We start from the raw sequence: 27,185 nt of genomic DNA, 5'->3' as shown, positions 1-27,185 counted from the left end.
CTCTGTTAGTTCTTACGGCCAAATAACTTCTAAGGATGCCTTACAAAATGCAGTGTTTTCTAATTAGACACATGGAAGATTACAGCTGCTTAATTTGGTGTTTGGAATTTTTTGCTGATTCTGGGATTCCAGATGAATGAAATGTATAGAGTATGATATCACAGCTTGGCAGATCCTCCACCAAACTCTCTTTAAATAAAAAAAAAAAAAAAAAAAAAAAAAAGCAAAACTAAGAAAGCAGAAAAAAAGGCACAAGACAGGAAGGCTGAAATGTTTGTGGCAGAAGTGGAATTGCTATAAAATACATTGTACTCTTGATTGGAAGAACTCTAAAGAACACTTCAAGAGAACTGAGGTCTACATGCGGTCTCAGAAGTGTCATAGAGTCATAGAATGGCCTGGGTTGCAAAGGAGCACAGAGCTCATCCAGTTCCAACCCCCTGCTATGTGCAGGTAGCCAAACAGCAGTCCAGGCTGCCCAGAGCCACATCCAGCCTGGCCTTGAGTGCCTGCAGGGATGGGGCATCCACAGCCTCCTTGGGCAACCTGTTCTGGTGCTTCACCATCCTCTGGGTGGACAACTTCCTCCTAATATCCAACCTAAACCTCTCCTGTCTCAGTTTAAAACCATTCCCCCTTGTCCTATCACTGCCCACCCTTGTGGATACACTCCCTTCAAGTACTGGAAGGCTGCAATGAGGTCTCCCCAGAGCCTTTTCTTCTCCAAGCTAAACAATCCCGGTTCCCTCAACCTTTCCTTGTAGGAGAGGTGTTCCAGGTGTCACATTGGGAAATTCCTGTCCATAAACAATGAGAACTTGTAAAATGTTTGCTATTTGGTCACTTCACGGGCTGTGATTCCCTAACCGAGGGGAGCAGGGTGCAAATCATTTTCGGGGCTCTAGTTGAGTTTTGGGCTGGAGCCCCTCATCAGCCAAGGCTTGGTTGTCACCAGCACTGATGGTCTCTGTGCTTCCAGAGCTCACCTACGCCTGGATCTTCAATGAGTACCCATCGTTCGTGCACCAGGACAACCGCCGCTTCGTCTCGCAGGAGACAGGGAATCTGTACATCGCAAAGGTGGAAGCTTCAGACGTGGGCAACTACACGTGTGTGGTGACCAACACGGTGACCAACAGCCGGGTCCTGGGCCCTCCCACCCCGCTCATCCTCAGGAACGACGGTAGGACTCGTTTGGGTTTCTTTGGCTGTCACGCAAGATTTAAGGAATGGCCTCAAATATTTCTGTGTTAGAAGGATTTTCTCCCTCACAGAGCTTTGTGAGTCCCGTGGTTTAGCTATTGGTTCAGCCTCCTTCACACTGGTGGGTTTTGTGATGCTGTGGCCAAGGTTGCTATTTCTATCGTTGGAAGAACTTTTGTAAAACGGATTTTAGAGTTTGGCTATACTGTAGTTTTGTTCATTTTATGCAGCCCAAAAGTGTGCAAAAGCACTTTGTTGTTTCGGTAACTGTTAGTTCAGGCTGTATTTCCCAGCAGAATCCACGCTATTTTTAGTGGTTTGTGGAATAATGCTAAAAAAATAAAATACAATGAAAAGAAACCAAAAGAGGATTTCTAAATTTATACAGGCAATTGATTTGTATCATAGTCATTTCCAAGGAGATAAGAAAAATAAATTTGCATGTTAATTTGAAGCGTCTGTTTAAAGGCTAGCATTTAGGACATTCATTCCAGAAATAGAAATGTATTATTAGAAACTTCTTTTAGAAGAAGATCCGTTGTCACTAAGTGGTATTTCACAAAGATTCCTCCTTTGTAGGACAGGGATGTGGTGCTGCCAGCTGCAGCCGTTCATCTGTGATAAGAGAGGTCCCACGGTGGGGTGTTGGATGGGTCGGGGTGACGAGCAGTGCCCCTGTAATGCTGGGCAGGGTGAGGACAGCTGCTCTTCTGTGCCTCAGATCCGCTCCCCTTACAGCACACCTCTACAGACGCAGTGGTTTAAGTGGCAGCAAACGTGGCCCTCTGAGTCCAGCCTAAGTCATCGCACCAGCTGCTGTGAGGAAAGCAATTCCATCCGGCTGAAACTAAGACGGTGTGAAAGACAGGGAGGAGTATTTAAATTCATCTCATGTTAACATTTTCAGTGCTGAACGAGAAACGTTTGTAGCTATTGAATGGGCAAGATTTTTTTGGCAAGCCATACCTAGAGGAAAGCGCTTCCATGTGTCAAAACCGAGCTCAGTGTCTGCTCTGTTTCTGAAGCAGAGGGTAATGCTATGATGATTGGTAGTCATCCTGATTGTCAAGTGCATTGCCAAGGGCTCTGCCCCAGCGCATCGCTCCTCTGCACACACTCAGCTTTATTTACAGAGACCAATTGCCTTCCTGAGGTAATTCTCAGGAATGTTCTCTGATTCCTTTGATGTGCGCTCTGCTGTTTATTATAGATATGAAACTTTAATTGAACCTCTGAGGAGCTCCGGAATGCATTCCTGAGTTAAACAGCAAAGGTGCTGTAATGTCTGTAGAGCCATGGATGGCAGTAATCAAAAGTTGAACGTGCGTTTTAAAATAGGAGTGCACTACTGTTAGACACAAACTTCATTTTAAAAATCTGCAAGGCTCAGTTTTTCATTCCATGTAGAGTAACCTATAAAATCTGAATAGAACACAGTGTTAAGCTTGAGAAGAGAAATTACGTATGAAGTACATATACTCTGAATGTGGAAACAAGAGGGGTGAGCGAAATGGTGCTGCCATTGGCAAATGTGTCGTGTTTATCTTTTGTGTTCCTGTTTGGCATGTCCAGCAATACACGTTATTTGCTTTACAACACTGTGTCATTAAATCAGTACCTTCAGAGGCTGGTTCATCAGCAGTTAGTGTTTCAGTTCCATTTAACTTCAATTAGTGAATTTAATGGGAAAAAAAAAAAAAGCATAATGTGCCTCCCTGGATTAATGTAAGTCACTGACCGGCTCCCCCCACGTGGGACTCCTGTGCAGCTCCAGGGGGTTCTGCAGCACTGGGACCCTCAGCCTGGGCTGGGGCTGCTGACCGCCTCCAGCGAACCCTGCACAAAAGAGATTGGCATTACACGTGTTGGAGGTACCGCCTGACTGGCTTTGTTTTGAAATGCATGCTGTGAATTCTCAAAAACACTTCACAGAAATCTCTGAAATGTGTTTTTCTCAGAAATCATAGCTGATGTTCGCTTTGTGGCCAAAGCTCCAGCACCCTCCGCTCCACCTCCCTCCCCTCGGCCCAGCAGCCGCTGCCCTCTCTGGGCTGCTGTGCAGTATTATTAGGGCTGAGATCGCTGCCTGAACACAAGGTTTTTCCACCTTTCCTCTTCAGTGTATTGCAGTAACTCTTCTAGACTCAGCCACAAGTCAGTTAGGCTTTGTAAGCTGCATACCTGCCATCTTAGTCATGGTTATTTTACTTACATGTGATCATCTTAGAAAAACAGCTTTTCAGCATGTTTTTAAAGCAAGGCTTGCTTTACCATAGCAGGCTTCTGATGTACAGGCTGCAGAAGGGGAAGATGCAGGAATACAGCATAAGGCCTGACCCGATGGGCAGACTACATTCCTTCCCTGTGCCTTTATGCTTCTCTTTATGCTTGCTGTCATTGGTGGTGCTCTGGAGTTACAGGTCTGCTGTTGTCTGCAAAGCTGTTTAGCAACCAGAGCTGCAGGAATCAGGCTCCCCTCCTGCTGCTGTGTGCACCGTTTGCTATCCCCAGAAAGCTCTTCCTCCCTGGAAGAACTTCTCCCTTAAGGGAGCTTACAAACAGGAGGGGAGACAACTCTTTACAGAGGTAAATAATGGCAGGACAAGGGAAAATGGTTTTAAGTTGAGGGAGGGAAGATTTTGGATGGATATCAGGGGAAAGTTCTAAACCAAGAGAATGGTGAGGTGCTGGAACAAACGCCCAGAGAAGTTGTGGATACCTCATCCCTAGTGTTCAAGGCTGGGTTGGATGGGGCCCTGGGCAGCCTGGTCTAGTATTAGATATGGAGGTTGGCAGCCCTGCCTGCAGCAGGGGGGTTGGAGCTTCATGATCCTTGAGGTCCCTTCCAACCCAAGCCATTCAGTAATTCTATGATTCTATGAGATGAATACCCCAGAGGGCTCCAGGAAAGGCAGTGGGAGCACATTGTGCCATGCCTCTGGTAGTCCAAGATCTCTGTGCCAGCAACACATGATCTCATGGGGATAGGTAAGGTGGACAAAGTGCAACAGGTACTGGGAAAGGGATGGGTTTTCAGCTGTTCCTCTTAAAAATTCTCTCCCACAAATGCACTGAATTGCTCTTCATTTAAGTACTTTTCTATAGCTAGGTGGATATCTGACAGTGAGGATGCTTGGATAAAAGCTTTCCCTGGGATAAGTGCAGTATCACATCAGTGCAGCAGTCCCCAAAACTGCACATCTGTGATTTGAGGTTTGTCCCCCTGAAAAGCACACACGTGCTCCCATACAAGGCTTTGGGAATGACACCCAATTAAAGGTGTTTGGGAGTGGCACTGGTTTAAGACACAGTATGTGGAGGAGAGCAGAGGTGTGGGCTGCTCAGCTGTGCCATCCATCTCCTGGCCCTGGGTTTGTCCTGGCTGTAGCTGACAGCTTCCTGCAGCACAGAAATGGCTCGCTGCACGATTTCCATGCTGGGCAATATAATAAAGAGCCAAATGCATGTGGCACCCAAAGGCTGGGAGCAACCCCAAAGGCATCCACCAGGAGCGCAGTTCTTGGTGCAGCTGAGACAGAACAGGGACCTGTGAGCCCCAAGCGTTTGCCTGGCACCTCTCTGCTGCAGTCCCAGTGCCGCAGCAGCCCTTCTGCAGTGCTCCACTTCTTCTCTTTAAAATGCACTTTGGGTTTTTACATGAAAATTAAAACAGTAATAGTGGAAAAGAGCTGCAATAGACCTGGAATGAAATTACCGTCAGCAGCAGCTGTATGGGCCAATTAAACTTTAACATTTCACAGGTGTTGTCAGGAAATGCATATCCTCAGACAAATGAGTTTGCTTCTGAATTCCTGGGACTTTCATCCAAAAGCACGTTTTTAAGCCCTGAAACTGGAGAAAAATATGAAATCCTCTGAACTGCAAACGCATACAGCATCTGATGTGTCATGACACTGAAAACATCCTCCAAGCTACAAACCCAGGCTCTATTTTAGTCTTTTATTTTCTCCCTTATTCTTTCCACCTGCAATGCTCAGTCAGATGTTAACTCACCCAGGAACAGCAGGAAAAAGTAAGGACTGTCGGTGTGAAAAAGAGCTTAGATTTGGTAGTGAGGTATCTCCAGTGTACCCACGTTTTTCCTTTAAGGCAGAGAAGCCAGAGCTTGATGTACACCCAGTGTCTCCAGGGGGGTGGTTGGGGCTGTGATGGGATCCCAGTGGTTTTTCCAGGAACAGATGCTGGTTTTGAAGTGGGGAGTGTTTGCAGTAATGCTGTCAAACCACTGAGTTCCTCAGCATAAGAGAAAGGAGGGGATCTGCCCTACAGCCCTGGTGCCTTCAGCAGTCTGCCTTGGCTTTGTGCCCTCAGGGTCACAGCTTTCCAAGGTAGGGCAGTCTGAACAACAAAGAAAGAGAAGGCAAAGAAAAAAAGAATTTTCTTTCCCTCGCATTCCTTGTTGCCTGATCTGTCAGTGAAAAATGTATTAATAATACATTCTGCCTTAATTTCCTAAATAGCTTGTTAGTGTCAAATGATACTTTACAGCCTACTTTGCATAAGGGGGCCAAATTACTGCTTTAGGAGTGAAGAAGAAAGAATAGCTCCTGTTGCTTTTGCTTTTTTAGGGACTGGATTAAGCATTGGCATGCAGAGTGCTCCTGTGAGCATCTCCCATGTTCTTCTTTGAGGTCCCACCTGTCAGCTCAGTGCCAATGGAGGCCCATGGTGGGCTGGGGGTGCTGCATCCTCCCTGAGACAGGGCACCGGGGAGCTCTGCTTGGAGATGACGGTGGCTGGAGGTGATTGATTCCTCAAGGAAGTCCTCGTTGAGCAGTGCAAGGCAGTGAGGAGCCTGGCTGCATCTGGCCAGGCTGGCACAGAATGTGTATCTGTTGAGGGATGCCAACTCCAAGCTCCATGGTTCTTCCGCTGCCAGATTTGTGGGCACTATAGAATATGGAAATGCTCTCTGGGGAAAAGATCTCAGTAAATTTTAATATCAGCAAAAGAGCTGCGTTGTTTGCAAACGTTTGTTCACACAGCCCTGTCTGATAGAACAGCTGGGCAATGGCTGCTCCTTGTCCTGCCTGGAGCTCTCCCAGCAAATATTTCGTTTGGAGTGCAGAGGAATTCAGGCACCATTTGGTAAATCACAGTCAGGAGAGCAGAGAGACTTTGCCTCCATAGCACTGGTCTCTCCCAGCCCTTCAGGGCTGCTCTGTTAATGTTCAGTGAGATGATGGGGATTGTGCTCCTTAATTCCTTTTTGTGTAATCTGTAAATGCTGGAGCACAGACAGACTCGCGTGCTTCCTGCTCTGTGTGCTGGCCAGGGCACGTGTAAGGGGCCAGCATCCGTATCTGTAGCAAACACATTCCATTTGGATGGCTTACTTTGTGCAACAGATGCTCTTTGTGCAACGTAGCAGCAGGACTTATGTGAAAGGAAGGGGTTGAAGAACACTGATGTAACCTGGTAGTGCGGCACAGCATGCAGTGCAGAGGTCAGCAAGTGAGGGGACACTCCACGTAAACCTCAGGGTGAACATCTTCAGCTTTAAACCATTTTCAATGTGAAAAAGAGAAGCCAGAAGGCACCTCATGCTACCGCTGCAACACAGGGAGAGAGGAAGCAGTGCCACAACCACAGCCCATCACTCTGCTGCGATCTCCATGCTTCCAAATCCTTGAAGTTAACAGAAGCCTTGATTAGCTCCAGTGCTTTTAAAACTTTTCCTAATGGCTATTTGTTCTGCGTTTCAGTTTCTAGAAGGTGGTGAACCCTCCCTCCCCTCCTTATTACTGCTTTATCTCATGAGTTACCTGCAAAAACCTCCGAATATTCAAAAGCAAAAAGTAATGCAGCCATGAAGAAATGTTAATCTGTGGCAGATGGTGTGGAGCGCTGGTTCCGATTTTCCTCTGGCAGTAAATGGGAAGAGAGCCCACACGGCATGGCTGTTAGAAACAGGCCATGTTTAAAATGAATGGATTAATTGGGCAAGTAATGATGTAGAGAAGAGCTGTGCAGTAGCACAGGAACGCTTGTGAATTTATTGGCAAACCTCAGCCCAGCCTTAGCCGCTCTTTTATGTTTGCAGGGGTGATGGGGGAATACGAGCCGAAAATAGAAGTGCAGTTCCCAGAAACAGTTCCGTCTGCAAAAGGAACAGCGGTGAAACTGGAGTGCTTTGCCCTGGGAAAGTAAGTTGTGCTCCTTCTGCTGCTGGCGTACAGCTCAGCTGCGAGGGCTGGCAGTCCCTTGCTTTCCACAGCAGGAGTTGCTGTTGCCAGCACTCATTACAGAGCACTTGGGGAGCAGGGACTTTGCTCACCAAAAAGCATGACTTATGTTATAAAGACACGGTTGTGCATCTTCAGTTCTGAGTGTTTCTGCTAGACTTAAAGCTTGTCTATTTTTCCCAGTGTAAATAGCAGCAGCGCTTCCAAAATGAAAATGTGGGATTGATAAGAGAATGGATGTACTGTCACAGCCGAAACCCAATCCCAGTTTTGTCAAACTGTGTTTTTATAATGCAGACTCCTGCTTTTAAGGTAACGTGAGTAGCGAACCACTGATACACAAAGTATGTACATGCAGATCACTCCAGATCCCAGGACTGACCCCTGAGGGTCTTCATCATCCTCGATCATGAAGCAGTTTCCAGTTGGTTAGACACGAAGTTAGCAGGACAGGACCCCTACCTTTTGCTGCAAACCTTATTTGCTTTATTTTTCTCATTTAGCCCCGTTCCTACGATCAGCTGGAGGAGAGCAGACGGGAAACAGATACCCAGAAAAGCCAGGAGACACAGATCGAATGGGCTTCTGGAGATCCCAAATTTTCAGCAAGAAGATGCTGGACTCTACGAGTGTGTTGCTGAAAATGTGAGAGGGAAAAACGTGGCACGAGGACAGCTGACATTTTATGGTAAGCAGATTGCCTGCTTTTAGGGGATTTTATTGCATCAGATGCGATATGCAGTAAATATTTTGAGAGAAAGTCATTTCTCTCAAAAGGGGGGGGGAGGCAGATTTTTAAAATGACTAATTTATGAACAGCACATCTTGAAAAGGGTGTAATTTGAAATAAAACCTGTCTGAGCAGCACGTATTGATTGAGAGTCAGAGCTGCTGGAAAACAAAACCGTGTTGCTGGGAGGACATTGGCCTGGTAACACATGGAAAGAACTTGAAGAGCTTCATCTCCCTTCCCCATGGCTGGGAGTGCTGTGCAGGGATCTGTGGTGGTGCTTACAGCTTGTGATTTATTATGGTGTGTGGCCCCACAGAAGGGGGAATCCCCAGCTCGTGTTAATAAATGTTAATTGCGTATAACCAGTTAAGGACTGTTTGCAGCAGGGGTCACCGATAGTGGTTACCCTGCCTGGAAAGCAGGGCTTAACCGTGTCAGAGCCTACAGAATCAGGGCCACTTCAAGGCTTTCTGCACCTGCTGCTGTCACACTCAGGATTTTTTTTTAGTTGAAGTGTTTTGAAACATCATCATCAGTTTCACAGTTTGGCCAAGGCTGCAGTTATTCAGGCCTTGGGTAGACTCCTACCATAGCAAATGTTGGATTATCATCTAATTGATTTAGTGAGTAACCCAGTCTGATCTCATTCCTGATGGGCAGCAGACCGTACAAAAGAGCTGCTGCCATGGCTTATGTCAATTTTCAGGTGTCTTTTCAGCACAGAAAATAAAGGTTCCATGGGAAGAGCAGCGTCCTCCTCTCTCGGTTGTTTATGATGTTGTGAACCATCTTTACATCTCCTTTTCATCCTGTAAGCAGAGGGGTGACAGCCTGTGCTGATTTCTGTTTTTAAACATAATACACTGAAAAAGAGTCTCATCGTCAGGATGGTGAGTTGCTGGTCTGTACATACTCAGCTTTCAAGGACAGCCAGCCTGTACGTGGCAGTCATTCAGCAGTGGGAAAGATTGGGTTTTCTATTTTCTGTACGCTAGGCTTTTGAGTTTCACATTGCAGTGAAATTTTTTAAGGAGGGCAACTTACCATAGGCATTTTGTATGAATTGTTGAGACTGAATGACAGCTGTTTTCCTGTAATCACTTTTCTTTTTAATGCTGAGAAGTGCTATGCTGTTACTGAAACATAAGAGCAGTGCTGGCAGAGCTGTAGGAGCTGGTTTGGTGGGGTAGGGGCTGCTGCTCAGGGATGTGGGACACGGGGCTTTGGGCTTGTGCACAGCATCACACAGGGACACACTGTTACAGCATAGGCCTGGAGATTAAAATCTGGCTCTAACAGTGGCACTCTTTTAAACCCAGTTATCTGCCTGTGTGCAAAGTATAAAAAAAAATAGAGAAGAAAAAGAAAATGAAATTCAAATTTGCCTGCTTGCTGCAGATAACCCGGCCCTGCCTGCATTGTCAACTTCTTTCAGTGCTCCTGGAAGTTGTCAGGAAAGGTTGACTTCTGTTGTATTTCATTCTTGTATCAATGTTTATTTTTTTCCTCTGTTAGCGTATCAGTGACATGAAAGTTGTTTGACATCCTCGTTGCGGCAGGAAAGGTTAATTAAATGTGCAAGATCTGTTCTTCCTCCATTTTCTCCGCTTTGAGCCCCTACAACAGTCTGTGCTTTATTGTTCTCCAGAAGCCTTTGTTCTGAATGCTGCGCGTCCTTCTTGATAGATAGACCTACATGATAGAAAGCATGTTGGTGTTAATGCAATTACTGTGACTTGTACCTGTTTTCTTGACTGTTATACCTCTGAATGATAGATCACTCAGGTGGTTTTTTTTGCCGTAAGACTCTCTTGTTCTGTCTGCCACTCCTAACCTGATACCATGTACCTGAAATTGGCTCTGGAGAATCAGCAAATTAAACTGGAAAGCCACTGTCTTCCATTCCCACCTGTACTTAGCTCCCACAAACACGTTGAATCTGATGCTGGAGGAGGCTGCTGGGGCCCAGCACCTAAATGGGGAGGAGGAGGAAAGGGACCACTAAGGCTATGAAGCTACAGCACCACCAGGAAGATGTTTATGCCAGAGTTAGGATCAGAAACAAGGAGTTTGGCTTTGGTGTTTGCAGTAGATCTAAGCTGTCTTATACAGCCTGGAAGTGAGGGAAAATATCCAAGGACTGGTGTGATACTTGGATCTGTATTGGAAAATATCCAAGGACTGGGAGTCCTTTAGCTGAGCTGAGCTCATACATTCCCTGCCAACCATCTTTCTGGAACCAAGGTGAGGAGAAATAACTGCAGGAAGCATGATTTTTGAAAGCATCAGCACAGCAGCATCTGTATTAGGAAGAAACAGGCTTATTTGTCACTAATTACTTTTCTTTGCAGCACTTTGTAAAATATTCAGCAGAAACCATTTAATTGGCCGGGCCACTTCTCAGATTAAGTATTTCTCAAATGAAAGTCCCATGAGGAATGTATACAGCTCCTTAATTTGACAATGAGAAGAGTCCCCCTTTCATGAATGAGCCCGAGTTTTATTTCTGCTAAAGCTACTTTATGCCACTCCATAGAATGAGCTCAAGGGTAGAAATCACGTTGTGCTCCTCACTTGCTAGAAGTCTGACAAGGAAATTTACATAAGTTAAGATCAGGAGGTTGTGTACCTCTACTCCATTTAGGCCTCAGATCACAAATAATTTGCTGAAAAAATCAGAAGTACTTGAAAGAAAATGAGTTACTGGGCTGATAAAGCACAATACAACGAACACTAATAGCACCAGTATGTGTTATTAATTATAATTTGCATGTCTCACTGGAAACCCCAGTTTTCTATCTGTTACGGAGGCATATTAGAAAGCAAGTTCTCACCTTCAAGCATCTCAGTGTTAATTTTGTTTAAAGTCTCAAATGTTGTGTAGCTGTGGAATATGGTGCCAATTTAACTCCTGGTTAACACCCCTCTAGAGACCTGCCAGGCACCAAAGCTGTCCTTAACACAAGCAGTGCTGTGTTTGGGAGCAAATACTGCAGTGCCATTCGCCACTGGTTGTGCTCTCCATGGATGATGATGGCTTACCAACAGAGTGTCTGTTTTCTCAGACTTCAGTGCAGGAGGGAAAGTAACTCATGAGCTTTGAATAATGTGCTGCCTGAAGGAAGCCTTGCCTCCATAGGGGGTTTCTGCATGGAGAACAGGTGTCTTTCTCTTCCACTTTTTGCTAGGGATGGCTAGAAACCTGCTTAGAGAGAAATCTGTTTCTAGAAGATTCAGGGGAAAGTGTTCAAATTACTGTCATTTTGCCTTCTAAAAATAGCTCCTTGTCAGGAGAAACTAAAGCAGGTAGGAGAAATGAGGATTGAAGGCAACTCAAAGAGCATCCTACATCTTCCTTACTCTCCTGGGTAGCAGCATCCTGAGCATCAGTGGTTAAAAATAATTCAGTCCCTGGGGTCTGGTCTGTATGGACGTGTCCGTGCACACAGTCCTTTGGTACTTGTTGTAAGAGGGGAGTGAATCGTGCACTGGCACAGAATAACTTATGGAAGAGGAATTAAATAAAAGTTGAGGACAGATTAAAGTAGTTTTTTCTGATAGATTAACACCTTTGAATTCTCCTTTGTTTCTTTTTCTGTGATATTTAATATCTCCTTGTCCAGTTCACTGTGATAGTCTTCTAGAAAGGCAGAAAGGAGACTACCTGCCCAAAAAGTAGTGTTGAACAACTCAAAGATGGAGGCGAGGGAAGGGACCTGATTTAGATGTGACATTCAAGCAAATGACTTTGGTGGGGATTTGCACATCTTTGAGACTTGTATGGATTTCAAATAGTCCTCAGTTGCCAGCAGAGGTCAGGAGAAAAGAATTAAGAAAAAGAAAGGAGAAGAGGTAACTTAATGTCTGGTTCCGTGTTCCTGTGGTGATTGGGATTGACAACAAATTAAGGACATAGGGGTGTTGTTTTCAGAAGCTATATCCCCACTTGGACCGGAGTGACGCCTGCATTTGCCTGCACAAACTTTATACACTGGGTGTATTCTTTATTTTTAATTACTCATGTATTTCTCCCAGCTGTTTCTCCTATTTCTTGTGCTTAGCTTTCTGGTCTTTGTGCTTCTCTGGTCCTGGGCTCAGTCTCAGTCTCCTCATAATAGATATAGTAATGGACAGTCATTCAGCCTTCCATCTGCCATTAATGATGAATTACACAGCCCACAGTACGTCATCAGCTGCTATAAATTGGCTTAGGAACACTGAAATCAATATACACCAACCAAGAATTGGATTTTGTGTATGTATTAATACCTCATTTTTTTTTTTCAATCTCTTTGGCTGTTTTGAACTTGCAGAGGCTTATGAAGTCCAACAGATTTATTTCTGTTTCGTTTTTCAAGTCACTCCCATAATTCTTTGTTTTCCTTACTTATTTCTGATGTGTTGCATCATCATTGGCTATCGTTTCATTTTGAGAAGCCTTTTAGGATGTGATTTCTGGTCCAACTTTCCAATGCCAGCTTTTGCCTTTCCATTTGTTACCAAGAACAGACTCGTCCTTTTCTCACGAAGGAGCAAGAGAATACTTGAGAATATTCCTTAATCACCTTGTTTAAAATGCCCTACTTCATGTTGTTCAAGTCTGAAAAGTAACAAAATTTTTTTTAGACCCATGCCATCACTTTTTTCTGCCCACCTGAGTACAGTTTCCAGACAGCTCTCTCACCTTTTTTCTCACCTTGTGCAAGCATCATATTTTAATGTTTTTCTTTTGCTTTATAGATGTAGCATATGAATTTTCTTTGCAACTCAGTTGAATTCTTAATCAAATTCTGTGTAATTGTTTTCTTTAGTACCAGGTTTTTCTTCCTGAAAGATTCCAAACAAAGCCAGTAACATCAATCTCCTGCTAACAGAGTCAAAATGTTTCCTGTCCCATCATATGCAAGAATTCCTCTTTGCTCAGTGCCACAGAAATTAAATGGAGGACTTTTTCAAGAACAGCACTACCAGCCATTAAATTAAAAAAATTGAACCTTTTCATTATCTTGAATAATGCAGCAATACCAGAAGATTTTCTAGCACAGAGCAGGTTTCGTATCCTTATTTGAATTATTTTAATTATCGTGCTTGAAATCTTGTGTCACATTACTGTGTCTTGGTACGATCCCCAATGGGAGGCTGTCAAATTTCATTATATTATGGTGACTCTCATTTGGTGGTTCAAACATATTTGCTACATGAACCAACCCTTGTGTATAACTCAAGATTAAGTCAAGAGCATGCCTGGTATTCTCTGAAATGAGCTGTTCAAAGGAGAGCTTGACCTAATTAGAAACGTCTCCCAAAGAGCAGCAGAGAATGAAGTTCCTGGGAAACATAGGGCTCCTCCAGGTTTCACTGAGCTTTATTTTTAACCTGATACACTTGTTCTGTAGTCACCTGCAGCATAAATAGCTGTAGGGTGGGAAGCTTAACTAGTTTAAGTAACTGGAAAGGATGAATGGTGGGGCGAGCCTGCAGCGTTGCAGTGGGTGGGTTGGCAGTGGCTCCTGTGATTCCAGCACTGTGGTCAGAATCTGCACTGTTACCTAGGGTAGAGTCATAGAATGGCCTGAGTTGAGAAGGAGCACAGTAATCATCTTATTCCAACCTGCTGCTATATGCAGGGTCAGCAATCACCAGACCAGGCTGCCCAGAGCCACATCCAGCCTGGCCTTGAATGCATCCAGGGATGAACTTTGTGTTCATCTAAGTGCAGGACTTCACACTGTAACATGCACACTGTGAAAGAAAGACTGGATGGATATCAGTCTTTCACTGGCATGAGTAAGAACTTGCCTTTGTCGAGGACTATGATTGCCTGAAATAAAGAGAAGTACTGAATTGAAATAAGGATAAAAAACTGAGTTTACTTTGCTCCCCCAAAGGATATATGTTGTTTTTTCTTTTTACATTGCTTACATTTTATATTCTGTAGACTCTACTGTGCCTTTTACGGGTTTCCTTCTCTGCAGGTTGCTTCGGTTGTTTTGTCTGCCTTTTTTTTTTTTTTGTCATGTGGGAAATCAGTGAAACACTCAGCTCTGCAAAAAAGGCAGATGGGTCTGTGTGGTTTTGTAGAGCTCCTTTCACAGTATCGTAAGACTTCAAAATTGTGAGTTAGATGTTCTTAGAATAATAAATGCATAAACTCATGAGTAATTTGCGAATGTCCTTGAGCCAGTGATCCTGTGGAGTTGCGTGGGGTTGTTCAAGTTCTTACTTTAAATGACAGAGCTGACTTTCTTCCTACATTTAAACCCTTTCCTTTTCACGTCACTGTAGATACAGATAATAAACAAGGTAAACACATTACAGGGCAGGAGGTGCAGTCGGAGATGCAAGCGCTGCTCACCTCCCATTTCCACATATTGCTCCTGCATCGTCGTTACGTTCAGTTTTCCTTTCTGCTTTTCTTGCAAGTCCCTTAGAGTATTTCTTGAGGCAGATTTCAGATTCTGTGCAAAGTTCTTCAGCTTTCTACTAAGCTTTGTTGTTTATAGATGTACTGAGAAAGGAAGCATGCTTAAGTGGTAGATGTGGAATTAGGCACGCATCTGTCGCAGCCTGAAAAGAGCTTGGAAGGGCACTGAGCTCTCCGAATGTATATATCCAGCATCACCTAGCAGTAGACACATTAATTATTTAGGTATAGATGTACCAACTTTGTGTTCAACTTAACATTTTCATGTATTTTTAAATGTATCCTTTAAGGCCTCTTTTTCTGGTTCCTGTCTTTATTCAAAAGAGATGCATTTTTTTGTTGTTGTTTTGCTTTGTTTTGTATGGGAGTAATCTTGTTTTCTAATCTTGATTGCATGTGTAGAGGGATTAATCAGGTTCTTGGAGACCTCTGCTGGCAACACTTCCTACTAAGTCTCAGATTTTCTTACTCCAGAGTAGGGTAAATGACAACTAAAAAGACTGAATGTCCTTTATTTTAATGGGACTTTCTGAAAAATATTGTAAATAAGCGTAGGCTGATGGTGTTTGTGAAAGTAGCAACAGGAGGAGCTTTTGTGTTGTTTCCAAAAACAAGGGGTAATTCTGCATGCTGGGGTCTGGCTAAACTTAGGCTGGATGTTAAAAAAAACACCACTGAACTCTTAGGATAATAATACATGAAACATAGCTAAAAATACCTTCCAGCACAAGTTTGACTGAGTTCTATCAACATGTATCTCGAGGGCCTGTTGACCTGTTTATGGAGATGTTCAGTGTCATTAACATAATTACTGGCTCCAAAGAGTTTTTCGTACATGTGAAAGAGCTTTGTGTGGCAGCGCTCTGTGGATCAGGCCCGAATCTAACTCTTAAATATGATGTTAAAGAAATGTATGGCTGCTTGCTGTCATGCTGGGGAGCAAACTATTGTTGGCTTTATTCCTCACTTCTGCGTTGCAGCTCAGCCCAACTGGATTCAGAAGATCAGTGATGTACACGCAGCCATTGAGGAAAATGTCTTCTGGGAGTGCCATGCGAGCGGGAGGCCGAAGCCCTCCTACCGCTGGCTGAAGGATGGCGAACCACTACTGCCTCAGGTAGGTGTTCTCATTCTGCTTATGACTTCATGACTGTTGGGGATGGAAGTGATGGCAGCGCTCTGAAATCCCTTTCCTTTGTAGGTAATTCCTTGTCATGCTTGGTAGGTGCTTCTGTATGGGGTTGAGTTCCTGAGTTGGAGAAGCAGGGAATGCCCCATTCTTTCTCCTGGGTTGGCTTCAGAGAGCTGTTAATGACACCTAGGATGCATGACAGCTTTAAAGTTCCTCCCAAAAATGAAAGATCCACAAACGCAACAGATCTAAGAGTGGACATGCATGTGAAGAAGTGGTAATGGCCATGTGGGACTGTGGGTTGCCCTGGTTTCGTTCTTCCAGCTTATGGTTTTGAGGCAAGCTACAGCTGCTAAGCAAACCTTAGAATTTCTCCTGGTCTCTAGCAGCATTCCTATTCCTCCTGCCCAGCTGTGCCCTGTGTGAGTGACCAGAAGCCTGCCATTGCCATGGACACCAAAACCTGCCTAGAGATGAGGGATCCATAGGAACAGGGCAGGCGCCTGCTCCTTGTACCACTGAGAGGAATCACACAGTCCTGTGATTGCCTCAATTATAACAACAAACTAAAACAAATTACCAAAGCATTGGCTTCACAGTAGCCTGCATTTTTTTCCCTTCACTTACTGTGAAAGAACATGGCTGCCCAGATTTGATCAAACCCTGACAAAGATTGCACAAACATTAAATTTCCACCCTACGGCCAAGTAGAAAGCCGATAGCTCTTTATATTACTATTTTTTAATGGTGAAACTCCTGGGGAGGGAGGAAACACTTTGCTGTACTTATTAAAATTGGTAACGTGAGCTCCATATCCTTAGGCTGACAAATGATACTGTGGTCTTTTTGTTCCACACACTAATTTTACTTGCTTCACGCTGGTCACTAGCAGATGGTCTGGTACGTAAATCATGTTAGTGGCTGATATGAAGTGAAGGATCATTAAATTATTAACATCTATGTTGTTTGCAGTAAACTGCAGAGGATTTTAAATATTTCCCATTGTAGCTAAAATGGCAACCACCTAACCTTCTTTTTCATATATACCTGTAATATCATCGTTTTGAATATTTTGAAGAATTGGGTTGGCTGTGATATGTCACCATGGGGAAAAAAAAAGTATATTTTTTGATTTAAGTTCACCTGTTTGAAAGGGAGATTAATCTAAATGGTTTAGGTATTAAATCAATGAGAAGTCAAGGGAAAGTCATTCGATTTAAATAGCATTTACCAACCACTGTATTGTTTTTTTCCATTTAAGCTGACGTAAATTTAGTCGGCAAACAAATAGAATGGAGCATGCAAATTATTCCTGTTACTGCTGCCTTTTTGTCTACCTGGCCATGCAAAATGGCACGGCTCCTGCTGGGATTATTTTCCGAGGAAGAATCTCCTTATTTACTTCTTTACTTGTTTCACTCTTTCCCACAGGGCAGAGTTCAGATAGAGCAGGGCTCACTGACCATAAGGAATGTCAGCCTTTCGGATGCCGGCATGTATCAGTGTGTTGCAGAAAACAGACACGGCACCATTTATGCCAGTGCAGAACTGAGTGTCATAGGTAAGTTTACTTTCCTGAGTGCTGCAAACTTTCCAAAACTGGCAAAGCTTAAACCCAAATTGGTTTTGCCAAGTGTCAACGTCTGAAGAAGTGCCACTGAGAATCTTGGACAAGTTGTTGTTTTTAAGTGTGGCATGAAATGAAAACTTGAGAAAGCGGATCAGTAGAGAACAGATTTCTTTATATCGTGTCCTGTTCTCATATTCATCCAGGTAATTGAGCATGGAGAGCTGGCAAGCCTGCTCCCACCTCCTGCCAACCCAAGCAATTGCCCTAATTCAAAGCACTCTGGACTGTCCCAAGGAGATGTTGAAAACCTTTCTGTCTGAACAGAACTTTCACCATCCAAAAACCATGATGCTTCAGTCCTAAACCCTCACCAAGAAAACAACTTCTGCCCTCCCTGTTTTTGTGTATGCCTAACCTAATCATTCCAGTTAATATCAAGGGATCCTCCTGTGAACTGAGTCCTCCAACAATTAGAATCAGGCTTAACATGAAATCCAGAAGATGCATCTTTGAGTGAGAATGGAATTGAAGTCTCCAGATTCCTATTCTGTATTGAATTAGCAAGCTGTTCTCGCTGCTTTCCTCAACAAACCTAATGGAAAACTAATGGAGACAGCTCTGGGGGATGCTAACGATCTGTGTAAATGCCTGATGGGAGGCAGTAATGAGGATAGAAACAGGTTTGTCTCAGTGATGCCCAGCACCCAAAAAAGAGCAATGGGCATGGGCTAAAACATAGGAGATGCCATTTAAATATAAGAAAATCTTTATTTTGCTATTTCAAACATAACATGAGTACAGGTTGCCCAGACAGAATAAGACATCTCCATCCTTGGAGATACTCAACACCAAGCAGGACAGGACGGTGGGCAGGTTGAGCTGAGCTGGAACAAGGCCACCTCCCACTAATTTCAGCCATCCTGTGATGCTGCATCTCACTCTCTGAAATCTCGTGTGTGTGACAGGCCTAGGAACCTGCAAGTCAAAATGGATACGCAGCTTTGAATAGTTAAATCGAATTTGCAATTAAAAAATAGTGCTTTAGTTGTTTTCGAAGCACACGTTCAATAGCATAATTCCCCACTTCATCCCGAAGAAGAAAGCACAAGGTCTTTGCATTTTCAGTATCAGTCATTTTTATCAGCAGCAATACAGCAGAAAAAGAAATCATTTGAAAGATTGTCGTTGTTGCTCTTCAAGAAAAGTACAATAATGTTCAATAAATCAGACTTTCCAGTGCTAAGATGTATTGGGTGTGTTACTGCGTGGAAGAAATTCAAACAAGGCCACTGATGCATTTCCTGTCGAGATGAACCTTTGCTGGGAGAGCAGATTGTCTGGGAAGGTAAAGACTATCAGTGGGTGCTGCCATCACCCAGCTGTCCCAGCAGTGGGGTTGGAACTGGTCCTGAGAGTGTGGTCGCTGACATTTCTGGTCTGTAGGTTGAATCATAGAATACCCCAGGTTGGAACGGACCCATGAGGATCACTGAATCCAACTCCTGGCAGTTGAGGACCAGACCTGCAATAGCGAGACAGCATCCTCACTGTACGCTGAGCTCAGACAGAACCACCACCCAAAAAGATGGAACTGAACATTGAGGATACAATTAGACCTAATGTAATTTCTGTCTTCCCCAAGTCTTGGAGGTAAGAGGGACATCCCAGTGCAGGCCTCATGTTGGCACAAAGAGCACAGACCTTGGGAAACCTGTTCTTAAAAACCTGCCAGGCAGATGGCGCGTGGTTAACCTCACATCTGGGTTTGCACAATCTTGCTTCTGTGTGTCACGTGAGAAGTACCAGGATGCTGTGCTGCAGGTTCAGCTCTGTGGATCGGTGATTTAATTTGGCACATTATTAAAGAAAAACAGCATGTTTTCCCTTTCAGTGCAGTTTTCAAAGTAGGTCAATATTCTGAGTTCTCACTGAGAAATGTTGGCTTTTAAGGGGATCTTTCTGAGTATAAAAACGGTTATTTTACAAGATCCTGATGTTAAGCACTTGAAATGATTAAACACCATTATTAGCAAGTGAGGCTTATAGCAAAATTAAGTGAAAAAGAGTGATGGAAAATTACTCACAGAGCTTTTCTCAGAATGATGCTTCTCTATTGTTGTTGTCAATTATATTGCCCGGAGTCTTGAGCTAAAACCAGAGTCTTGTAGTGCTGGGCATTGTAAAAACCTGTAGGAAGATGCAGTCATTGCCTGAAAGAGTTTTTCAGCTGGATGTTTAAAGAAATAAAAAATATAAAAAATAAAATAAAAAAAAAAAAGCTGAGAGATGAGCTTAGAGTGAAAAAAGCTTGATTTAAATCCTCATTTTACAAGCAAGGTATGGAGATACTGTGTTCTCCCTAAGGTGGCACAGAAGGGCTCTGGTAGTGCTGAGAACTGAGCCCAGAGATTTCTGAATTCCAGATTTTAGGTTCCCATCTCAGCCCTAAGCACAGCCAGTAGTAGAAGCTGTTTCACAGTTTATCAGACCTGAGCAGCAGTCTCTTAAGATTCCCAGCAATGTGTTGTTCTTTACAGACAATGTGCATTCTGGCCATGCTGAATTCCTTGCATAATCCAAGTAGATTTTCCTCCTTCCCCCTATATTTCAGTCATTTTGATCCCCCGATGCCTGCTTTGTTCATCAGTCCTCACAAACCCACACTGCTCAACTCCTCTCCATCATGCAGGAGCAGGAGGGGAGTAGCCAATGACTTGTAAAGAAACAACCCAAACTGTGCCTTACAGAGGTGGGAATCACCAGAGAGTTCAAAAATCTCTTCTGCCCGTACGTTTCAGACGATCATCTGAAAGCATTTCCAAAAAGGGACAGTGTGTCACCACAGTATGATCTAGCTAATGCTTCATCTGGCTCTGAGCGCATTGCTGGGGAGTCGTTCTCAGGATGCTGCTCTAAGTTTGAGATGTTTTACATATCCGGTGTTGGTTTTCAGAAGGCTCTTTTATAGTTTTTAATAACAGACGGTTTCCTCTATTCTGAAATGAATTGCCCCTCTATGATTAGACACAGCAGACAGGGCATCTCAGAGATTAGTGAGCTCTGAGTCGCATAAGGGGAAGACAGAAGGCTTCTATTAGAACATAAAGCCATTCCATTGTCAGTGTGGAATTATTTTTTTATTCTCAGCCCTTTTGCGGCAGAAATGATATTGAAAAGAACAGGCAGAAGAGATGCCGTAGGAAAAAAGAATTTGCTTTCTGTCTCCCGCGGCAGCTTTTTTTCTCCCAGCTGCACCAGGTGACCCTGAGATCCTTCTCTGGAGCACCAAGCAGATGCAACGCGTGGGGATCTAAACTTACACCTCACAGAGTGTGGAAAGGAAGTTGAACAAACTGCTGGCACCTCAGCTATGTGAGGGCATGGCAGGAGGCGCAGTGCAAGGAGATGGGGAGAATCTGAGGGGAGCAGAGCTTTGTGCCACGCAGACGCAGTGAGCGTGGCGAGAGCTGCTCATCAAACCATTTTGCTGCCTCCCCTGATTTGCTTTGAGCTTTCTGTACTGAAGAAGAATAACTTTCCTATTTGATATAAACAAAACCTTCTGGTCTTCCTTGGGGAGTCAGTGGAGAGGGAGCTGCCTCCGAGCTCTGCCTGTCATTGGGTCCCATCAAATCAATCATGAGCAGTTCTTTGGGGCCAGACAGCGTCCTCCCTGCCAGGCCTGCCTTGTGGCCATGCTGCAGCCCGTCTGCACTGCTCCACTGTTTGCCATTCTGAATTCTTTTGCACAAAGCAGAGGAATGCGCTCTGACGGTACTTGGCCAAATGATGGGAGATTTGTCCATGCCCTGCTGACATCCCAAGTCTTGGCCTTGTTTCGCTTGGTTCAGGACCTGGCTGTGCCAAGGTCTCTTCCCTTTATAGCATCATAGTAGGATGTCCTCTTCATGCAGTGATTGTAAATATAAACATGTCAGATTTTAAGGCAGAACACTGAGCAATTACAGGTGAGAAGAATCCTTGGGATATGATCACGTTCCCAAGAGCCTGCCTTTCTTTCCTAGAGGAAATTCTGATCCGTATTCATTTTTTCTCTTCCAGCTGTCGGGCCAGACTTTTCCAAAACGCTCCTGAAAAAGTTAACTCTTGTGAAAGTGGGCGGTGAGGTAATCATTGAGTGCAAGCCGAAAGCTTCCCCCAGACCTACTTATTCTTGGAAGAAAGGAAAAGACATCCTAAGAGAAAATGAGAGGTAATGTCTTACAGAAACCATTTCTTTCATTGGCTTGCTCCAACCCAGGGGCTTTCAGCAGTGAAAACTAAATTTGTCATTAATAGCTTCCCAAAATTGACTTGCAAATAAATGTGAAAACAGCCAGTGTTCAATCTCAAGGAGCTGGGGGTGAAATTTCTATTCCCATTGTGTTCATCCTCCTGTCTGTGTACTGTTGAAGCGTCCCCGCCTAGAAGCTGTTAAAGATAAATTCTAAAAAGCAAATCTTTTGTCTCTGGATTGCTCTTAATAGCCACTGTTTTTCAGATAACTTCCCCAGGAGAGTAGTGTTGAAGCCCTCCATTGCAAATTATACAATCCTGGTAAATTATTCAACGTGTCCTGCAAATAGGAGTTGTTTGGGGTCGGTAATTAATTTGGCAGTGATAACACTTATTTGGAGACGGCTTTTTCAGGCTAGCCAAATAACATATATATAATTTTTCTTAATTCAAGGGAGAGAACTAGAAGGAAGTGAGAGCCTACCTTCTAAATCTGCAGTCATTGCTCCTGTGAGTGCAGTGATCCATTGCTGGCTGTGTTACTTGTCCTGCTCCCGCGGCCTCCAAGAGAGGGGCCTGTAGAGCTGTTGTGGACACCTCAAGGTGTGATGCACCTCTTTTACCGCAGTGCACTTGTGGGAAGAGTGCATTTGTGTCCTATGAGTATGGACCCAGGAGACAGGAACTAGAGGAAATTGTTATTTTTAAAAGCTTAAACCTCTTAGAACTGGAATTGGAAAGTCTAGTCTTGCTCCGGCCAACCTGCTTGTAATGGGCATTAAACAAATACTGTGGTGATGTGCATGTAAATATTAATTTGCAGTTGGATAAGTAAAATATTGGATGTATTTGTGACTTATTTACTGTCTGATATCTGGTCTTTAGGAGGCAGTTGGCTAGGAACAGCTTGATTTCACCTCTTGGAATAAAAGGAGTTGGATGTGGAGAACTTCCTTGAGCATTCAGGGAACAAAGCAATGCATGGTTGATGTTACAGTATATCAAGCCATATTGATTTTTTAAACCAAAGTAGCTTGTTCTTCTGCTGCAGTATGTGGAAAGGGTGGAAGTAACAAGTGTTGAGGTTTCAGAGCACTTTCTCCTTTCTGTCCTCACCGGAAGAGTCCGCAGCTAAAGTTTGCTGTTCTCTCTGAAGCTGCTCTCCTTGGTATGCTGTAGTTTCATCTCTTTTTAATTTAGAGACTGGGAGAGGAGGCCTGGATTTATCTGAGCCAGGGATTAGGAAAGGAAAGAAATGAGAGCAACTGTGCTTCTTGCTTTGTCACTGCGGAGCGGTGCTAACAACGAAGTGATTTTGCTCTAGCACAGCTTTTTCATCTGCAAGCTTTCCTAAAAGTCTGTTGCAGAAGCCCCTGGATCCTGGCTTCCCAAGGGAAGGGGCTCATGACTTGTACCATACAGCCAGGCTCAGTTTGCCTGTGTGTGTCATCACAAATAACTTCTGAGCTGGTTGTTCAAACAGGCTGTTGGTGTGCCGACCAGTTTTCACCAGAGCTTAGAGAAAAAGATATACCTTGTAAAAACAGGAGGTTTCTTCAGGGCTCTGTGAAAACAGGCAAGTGGGAAAAGGAGGCGCTGACACCTCCCTGAAACACTGTCACCTAAAATCACAGTGTGGTGGGCATGAGGGAATCCACACCAAAGCACACCCTGAAGTGAACACGTGTCCATGTGTTTTAAGGAGCAATTCACTGGGCTGCATCTGCTGCATCTTCCTGACTCGACTTCACCCAAGGCATAGTACATATGGCAAAAGGCAGGTGTGTTCTTGAAAGCTTACTAAGATCTGAATTGAAATATTGCTAGATTTTCTCATGTGGGGAAAAAAGTAGGTCTCATTGCTCTTGCTGAGGCAGCAGTTGGGGAAAAAAGTAGCTGAGAGCTGAACTGAAATGCAGACTGCAGAACTGCTGTGCTCCTCACCCTGTGCCTGCAGTGCACCTCGCCTGGCCAGAGCTTCCTGCTTGGGCACTGAGCCCTGGATGGGAAATCAGATGTGAAATGTACCCAAGCAGGTGTGAAATTTGCTGCTGCTGCAGCTCTGGGGTTTTCCACCAGCCAGATCTTCCAGCAGGGGCCTCTATGGCAAAACAGCGCTCCATTTACTTGGCAATGGACCTATTTAGTTCTTCTACGCTGTTGTTTGTGTCTCTCGTGGGGATGAGGATGTTGAATCCTCATCACCACCTCCATTACACGACATCCCTGTAATCTGTGACTGGAGACCGTGTGAAAAGTGCAATTAAGGATTGATATTGGCTGATACAGTTGTGGTGTTGTTCATCAGTGCTGTCTGACTGCACAGAGCTCAGGCAGGCCGCGTGGCCAGCATCATCTGCCCCATTCCTGCTTTCTGATCAATGAAGCATTATTTCCATCCTGCCTTCCTGGGACAGCAGACTGACTGGAGTCCAATCTGGGGATATCCCTACACCCACATTTACACGTGGGCTTCAAACAAGAACTTTCTTGGCTGTTGAAAAAAATCTGTTGAGATACAGTAAGAAAGATGCCAAGAGAAGCTGTTGCTGAAATCTCTTGACCCAGGGCATAAAACTGAACTTTGAGACAGGCGTGGGAGAAACAACTTCAATGAAATCTCCAGCTTAACTGACGTTAAGGAGTCCATCAAGCTTCAGAGAGGCACCTGACCATCTGGATCCTTCTACAGGCTGAACCTGATGATGGGATGGTTAAGCAATGTGGATGGTCCTGCCAATTCCAGGTGGAGACAAAAGCATCATTTAAGGTGTCGCTCCTGGCTCTGGATGCTGATGAACAGCATGACTTCAACTGTGGTGATCGCTGGAGTGTTTCTCCTGGGGCTCCTGTGGCTTTTCAGATAGAATGTGATGTTAGGGACAATTTTCTGGGATCAGAAATACTGTTTATGGGGTTTGGCTGCCAGGAATCCTGCTCTGGAGGCTACTGCTGTCCAGGAGGCAAAACTAAGTGCACTGTTCAATGCTTGCCCAGAGGGCAGAGGCTGCCATGGAAAAAAAGAGCTTTATTGCTTGAGGTTTCATGTTCTTCTCTGGAGGCCGCGCTGGTGTGAGCTGCACCCCTAATGAACAACCTGCCCTGAAGACATCTTTTACCAGCATTTGAGATCTGTGCAATCATGTTATTAGAAATTCTGCCCTGAGGTACAATTATATTATTGCAGTCATTAAAGGCAGTTCATCTCCATAATAATGGAAATCCTGCCTTGGAGGCCTGAATGAGCAAAATAACGTCGGTAGCTTGACTCTAGAAGGTAAATTCTATACAGAAACTGCAACAGCACAGATACAGTTATGTTGCAAATTCTGCTTTGAAAACAAAAGCTATTTCTACATAGAAGAGTTTGTTTTCTGTCCCTGGTGCTCTGTCTTGTTCTCTTCACCTACACAACAGTCTTTACACTCTGTGGGGAAGGTCCTCGGTCGTGCTTACTGCCACTCTTTACAAATCGGCCCCAAATCAGTGAGTGCTGATGGGGTAGGAGCAGGTTGCCAACCTAACTTGCCAACCTAATTTCCACCCTCCACACCAGTGTGGGAGAGAGATGGGATGGAAAAATGCCGGGTTTGATGAGCTGGGATCCTGTTGCATGGGTTCTCTTTGATTCATGCTCTAGTGACGTCAGTGTGACGGATGCTGGACTTGGGCCTCTGAGATGGAGACGGAGAGTGTTGCTGACACTCAAACCAGGAAAAAAAAACCCTGGAAGGGGGTAGGTCGGGGGGGGAGGCTGCCAAAGCCAGGCAATGTTTTTTACTTAATTAATTCTCAGAGGCATTTTGAGCTTCTTACAGTCTTGCATCCTCATTTCCCCTGGTTTTGTGAAATACCAATAGTCAATGTCAAGTGAGGTTTTGTGTATAAAATATGGTCATCTACAGAATTACATACGCAGTGTATAGGAGTCAGACAAATGTTACATTCAGAAATGTGTGGTCTTTTGCACTGACTGCATCGTGTGAAAGACAGAGTGGATTCAAACCATGTCTGTACTTTGATCAGCAGCTAAAGAGTCACTCATAGATGTCAGTGCAGTCACAGAGGTGGAGGGTAATTTTACCTGAGATTAACCAAGATAAAACAGGTATCCAGAGTTACTCACAAGTCTGGAAAACCTTTCATTAACTGATGAGCCCTGCATAACAGTGGTGGGAGGGAAAGACAGCACTCAATGAGAGGTCTTTCCTTTGGACTCCTGAATGCCAGGCATCAGGTCAGGCATCTCCCCATGCATGGGATTTCTTGTTTGTGACAATTACATCCTTGCAAGACGTTCTGTCTGCCTTTCATTGGCAGGAGCGGGAGGGGAAGTCACAGCGCCCAGATTGTTCTTGCAGGATTTTCTTAATCCTCTCATAATAACTGAATTACATCTAATGCCGCAATGTTACATACATTTATTACCAAGACTTGTTTTAAAACCTTTATTTTCAGGTGATCTTATCATAGAAAGCTCTCAATTTGCTCATAATTACAGCACTGCTCCCACAGAGAGCTGTGCTAGTGCGAGCACAAGCAGTTCATCCTCACACCATTGACAAGCAGAAGTTGCTGCTGTCCCCACTTCACTCCTATTTCCTGGGTATAGGGGAGGACGGGGCTGGGTGTGAGTAGAGAAAAGTCCTGGAACTGCTCAGGGTGCTACAAGCTGGCATTAAATTAAGCAGTTAATTGAGTTGGTATTCAAGCTTAATTTTGAAACAGGTAAATCTCTTTCATACAGTTTGCCATAGCTGCCAAAGAGCATTGCTCTCCAGACTTGCAGGTGCTGCCATGTTGGTGCACGCCATCCAAGGGATGAGCTGCAGAAGCACTGGGATCTGGAATAGAGTGTTAAAGTGGACACTGGTGCTGTGATCTGCCATGAAGGACATGGACTTTTTGCCTCTCATCAGCACAGGTTGAACTTGTAATAAGTTCCCAGTGAAGGTCATTTTGTTAGGGGACCTTATGAAATTTTCCAGTGGGATTGGTCAAGGGATGTATTTTATTATTGGCATGGAATGGCTTTTTGTTGGAGTAGCACTGGGGATTAGGTGTAGTGCAAGATTTGCATGACTTCCTTGCAGCTCTTTCTTATTTCACCTGGTGCTTGTTTTGCCCATACAGAAATTGCTTGAGTTTACATGCGGGTATTTTGGTAAGATTTACACTGCTGTATTTTTAACAAAGTGTTTCAATTTAGATTCCAGTCTATCAGACACACAAACTGTCATTTCCCAGAGTATGAAGACATAGGGTTGCACAGTTCTTTAGGAGGTAGTGAGATGTCTGGGTCTCTTGGTTTACCATTTCTTCCTGCTGCATTAATTCTGCATTGCATCCCAGCTCCCAGCAGCGTAGGCTGTGTGCAGGAAGTCCAGGATAGCTTTTTGGGGGAGAAACGCTGCATTTCTCCAGCCTGGTGATTTGCTGTAGCACTGCTGCCCAGCCCTCCTGTGGTGCAGCAGTGAGGCTGAATCCATAACCTGGCTTAGAATTCTGACATTCAAGAAGAAATCCAGGCATTTATCAGTCTGCCATTCGGCCACACCTCGCCAGTGAGTGCCTCCCTGTTCTGTTGTCAGCTGCTCGAGCGTTTGGTAAGAACATGTCAAAATATAATGTGTTTTCCTTTGAAATAATGTATGTTCAAAGTATGTACTCACAATGGTTTT

The 27,185-nt window shown here is 44.3% G+C and overlaps 1 protein-coding gene across 4 annotated transcripts in view; it reads left to right on the top strand.

Annotated features, from left to right (window-relative positions):
* CNTN4 (contactin 4) overlaps nucleotides 1–27,185 on the top strand; it is a 252,213-nt gene that overhangs the window by 184,986 nt on the left and 40,042 nt on the right. For all 4 annotated transcript variants that reach the window (XM_042823742.1, XM_042823739.1, XM_042823740.1 and 1 more), the window contains 6 exons: nucleotides 980–1,183; nucleotides 7,268–7,370; nucleotides 7,913–8,097; nucleotides 15,547–15,683; nucleotides 17,130–17,259; nucleotides 21,331–21,481. In XM_042823742.1, the coding sequence (XP_042679676.1) occupies nucleotides 980–1,183; nucleotides 7,268–7,370; nucleotides 7,913–8,097; nucleotides 15,547–15,683; nucleotides 17,130–17,259; nucleotides 21,331–21,481 (910 nt within the window). The remainder of the gene's footprint in view (nucleotides 1–979; nucleotides 1,184–7,267; nucleotides 7,371–7,912; nucleotides 8,098–15,546; nucleotides 15,684–17,129; nucleotides 17,260–21,330; nucleotides 21,482–27,185) is intronic.

This window comes from Centrocercus urophasianus, unplaced genomic scaffold, assembly GCF_019232065.1.
Source record: "Centrocercus urophasianus isolate 14NV4802_14NV808 unplaced genomic scaffold, USGS_Curo_1.0 seq_22, whole genome shotgun sequence".
Taxonomy (NCBI): Eukaryota; Metazoa; Chordata; class Aves; order Galliformes; family Phasianidae; genus Centrocercus; species Centrocercus urophasianus.
This window is presented reverse-complemented; position numbering and strand designations above follow the sequence as displayed.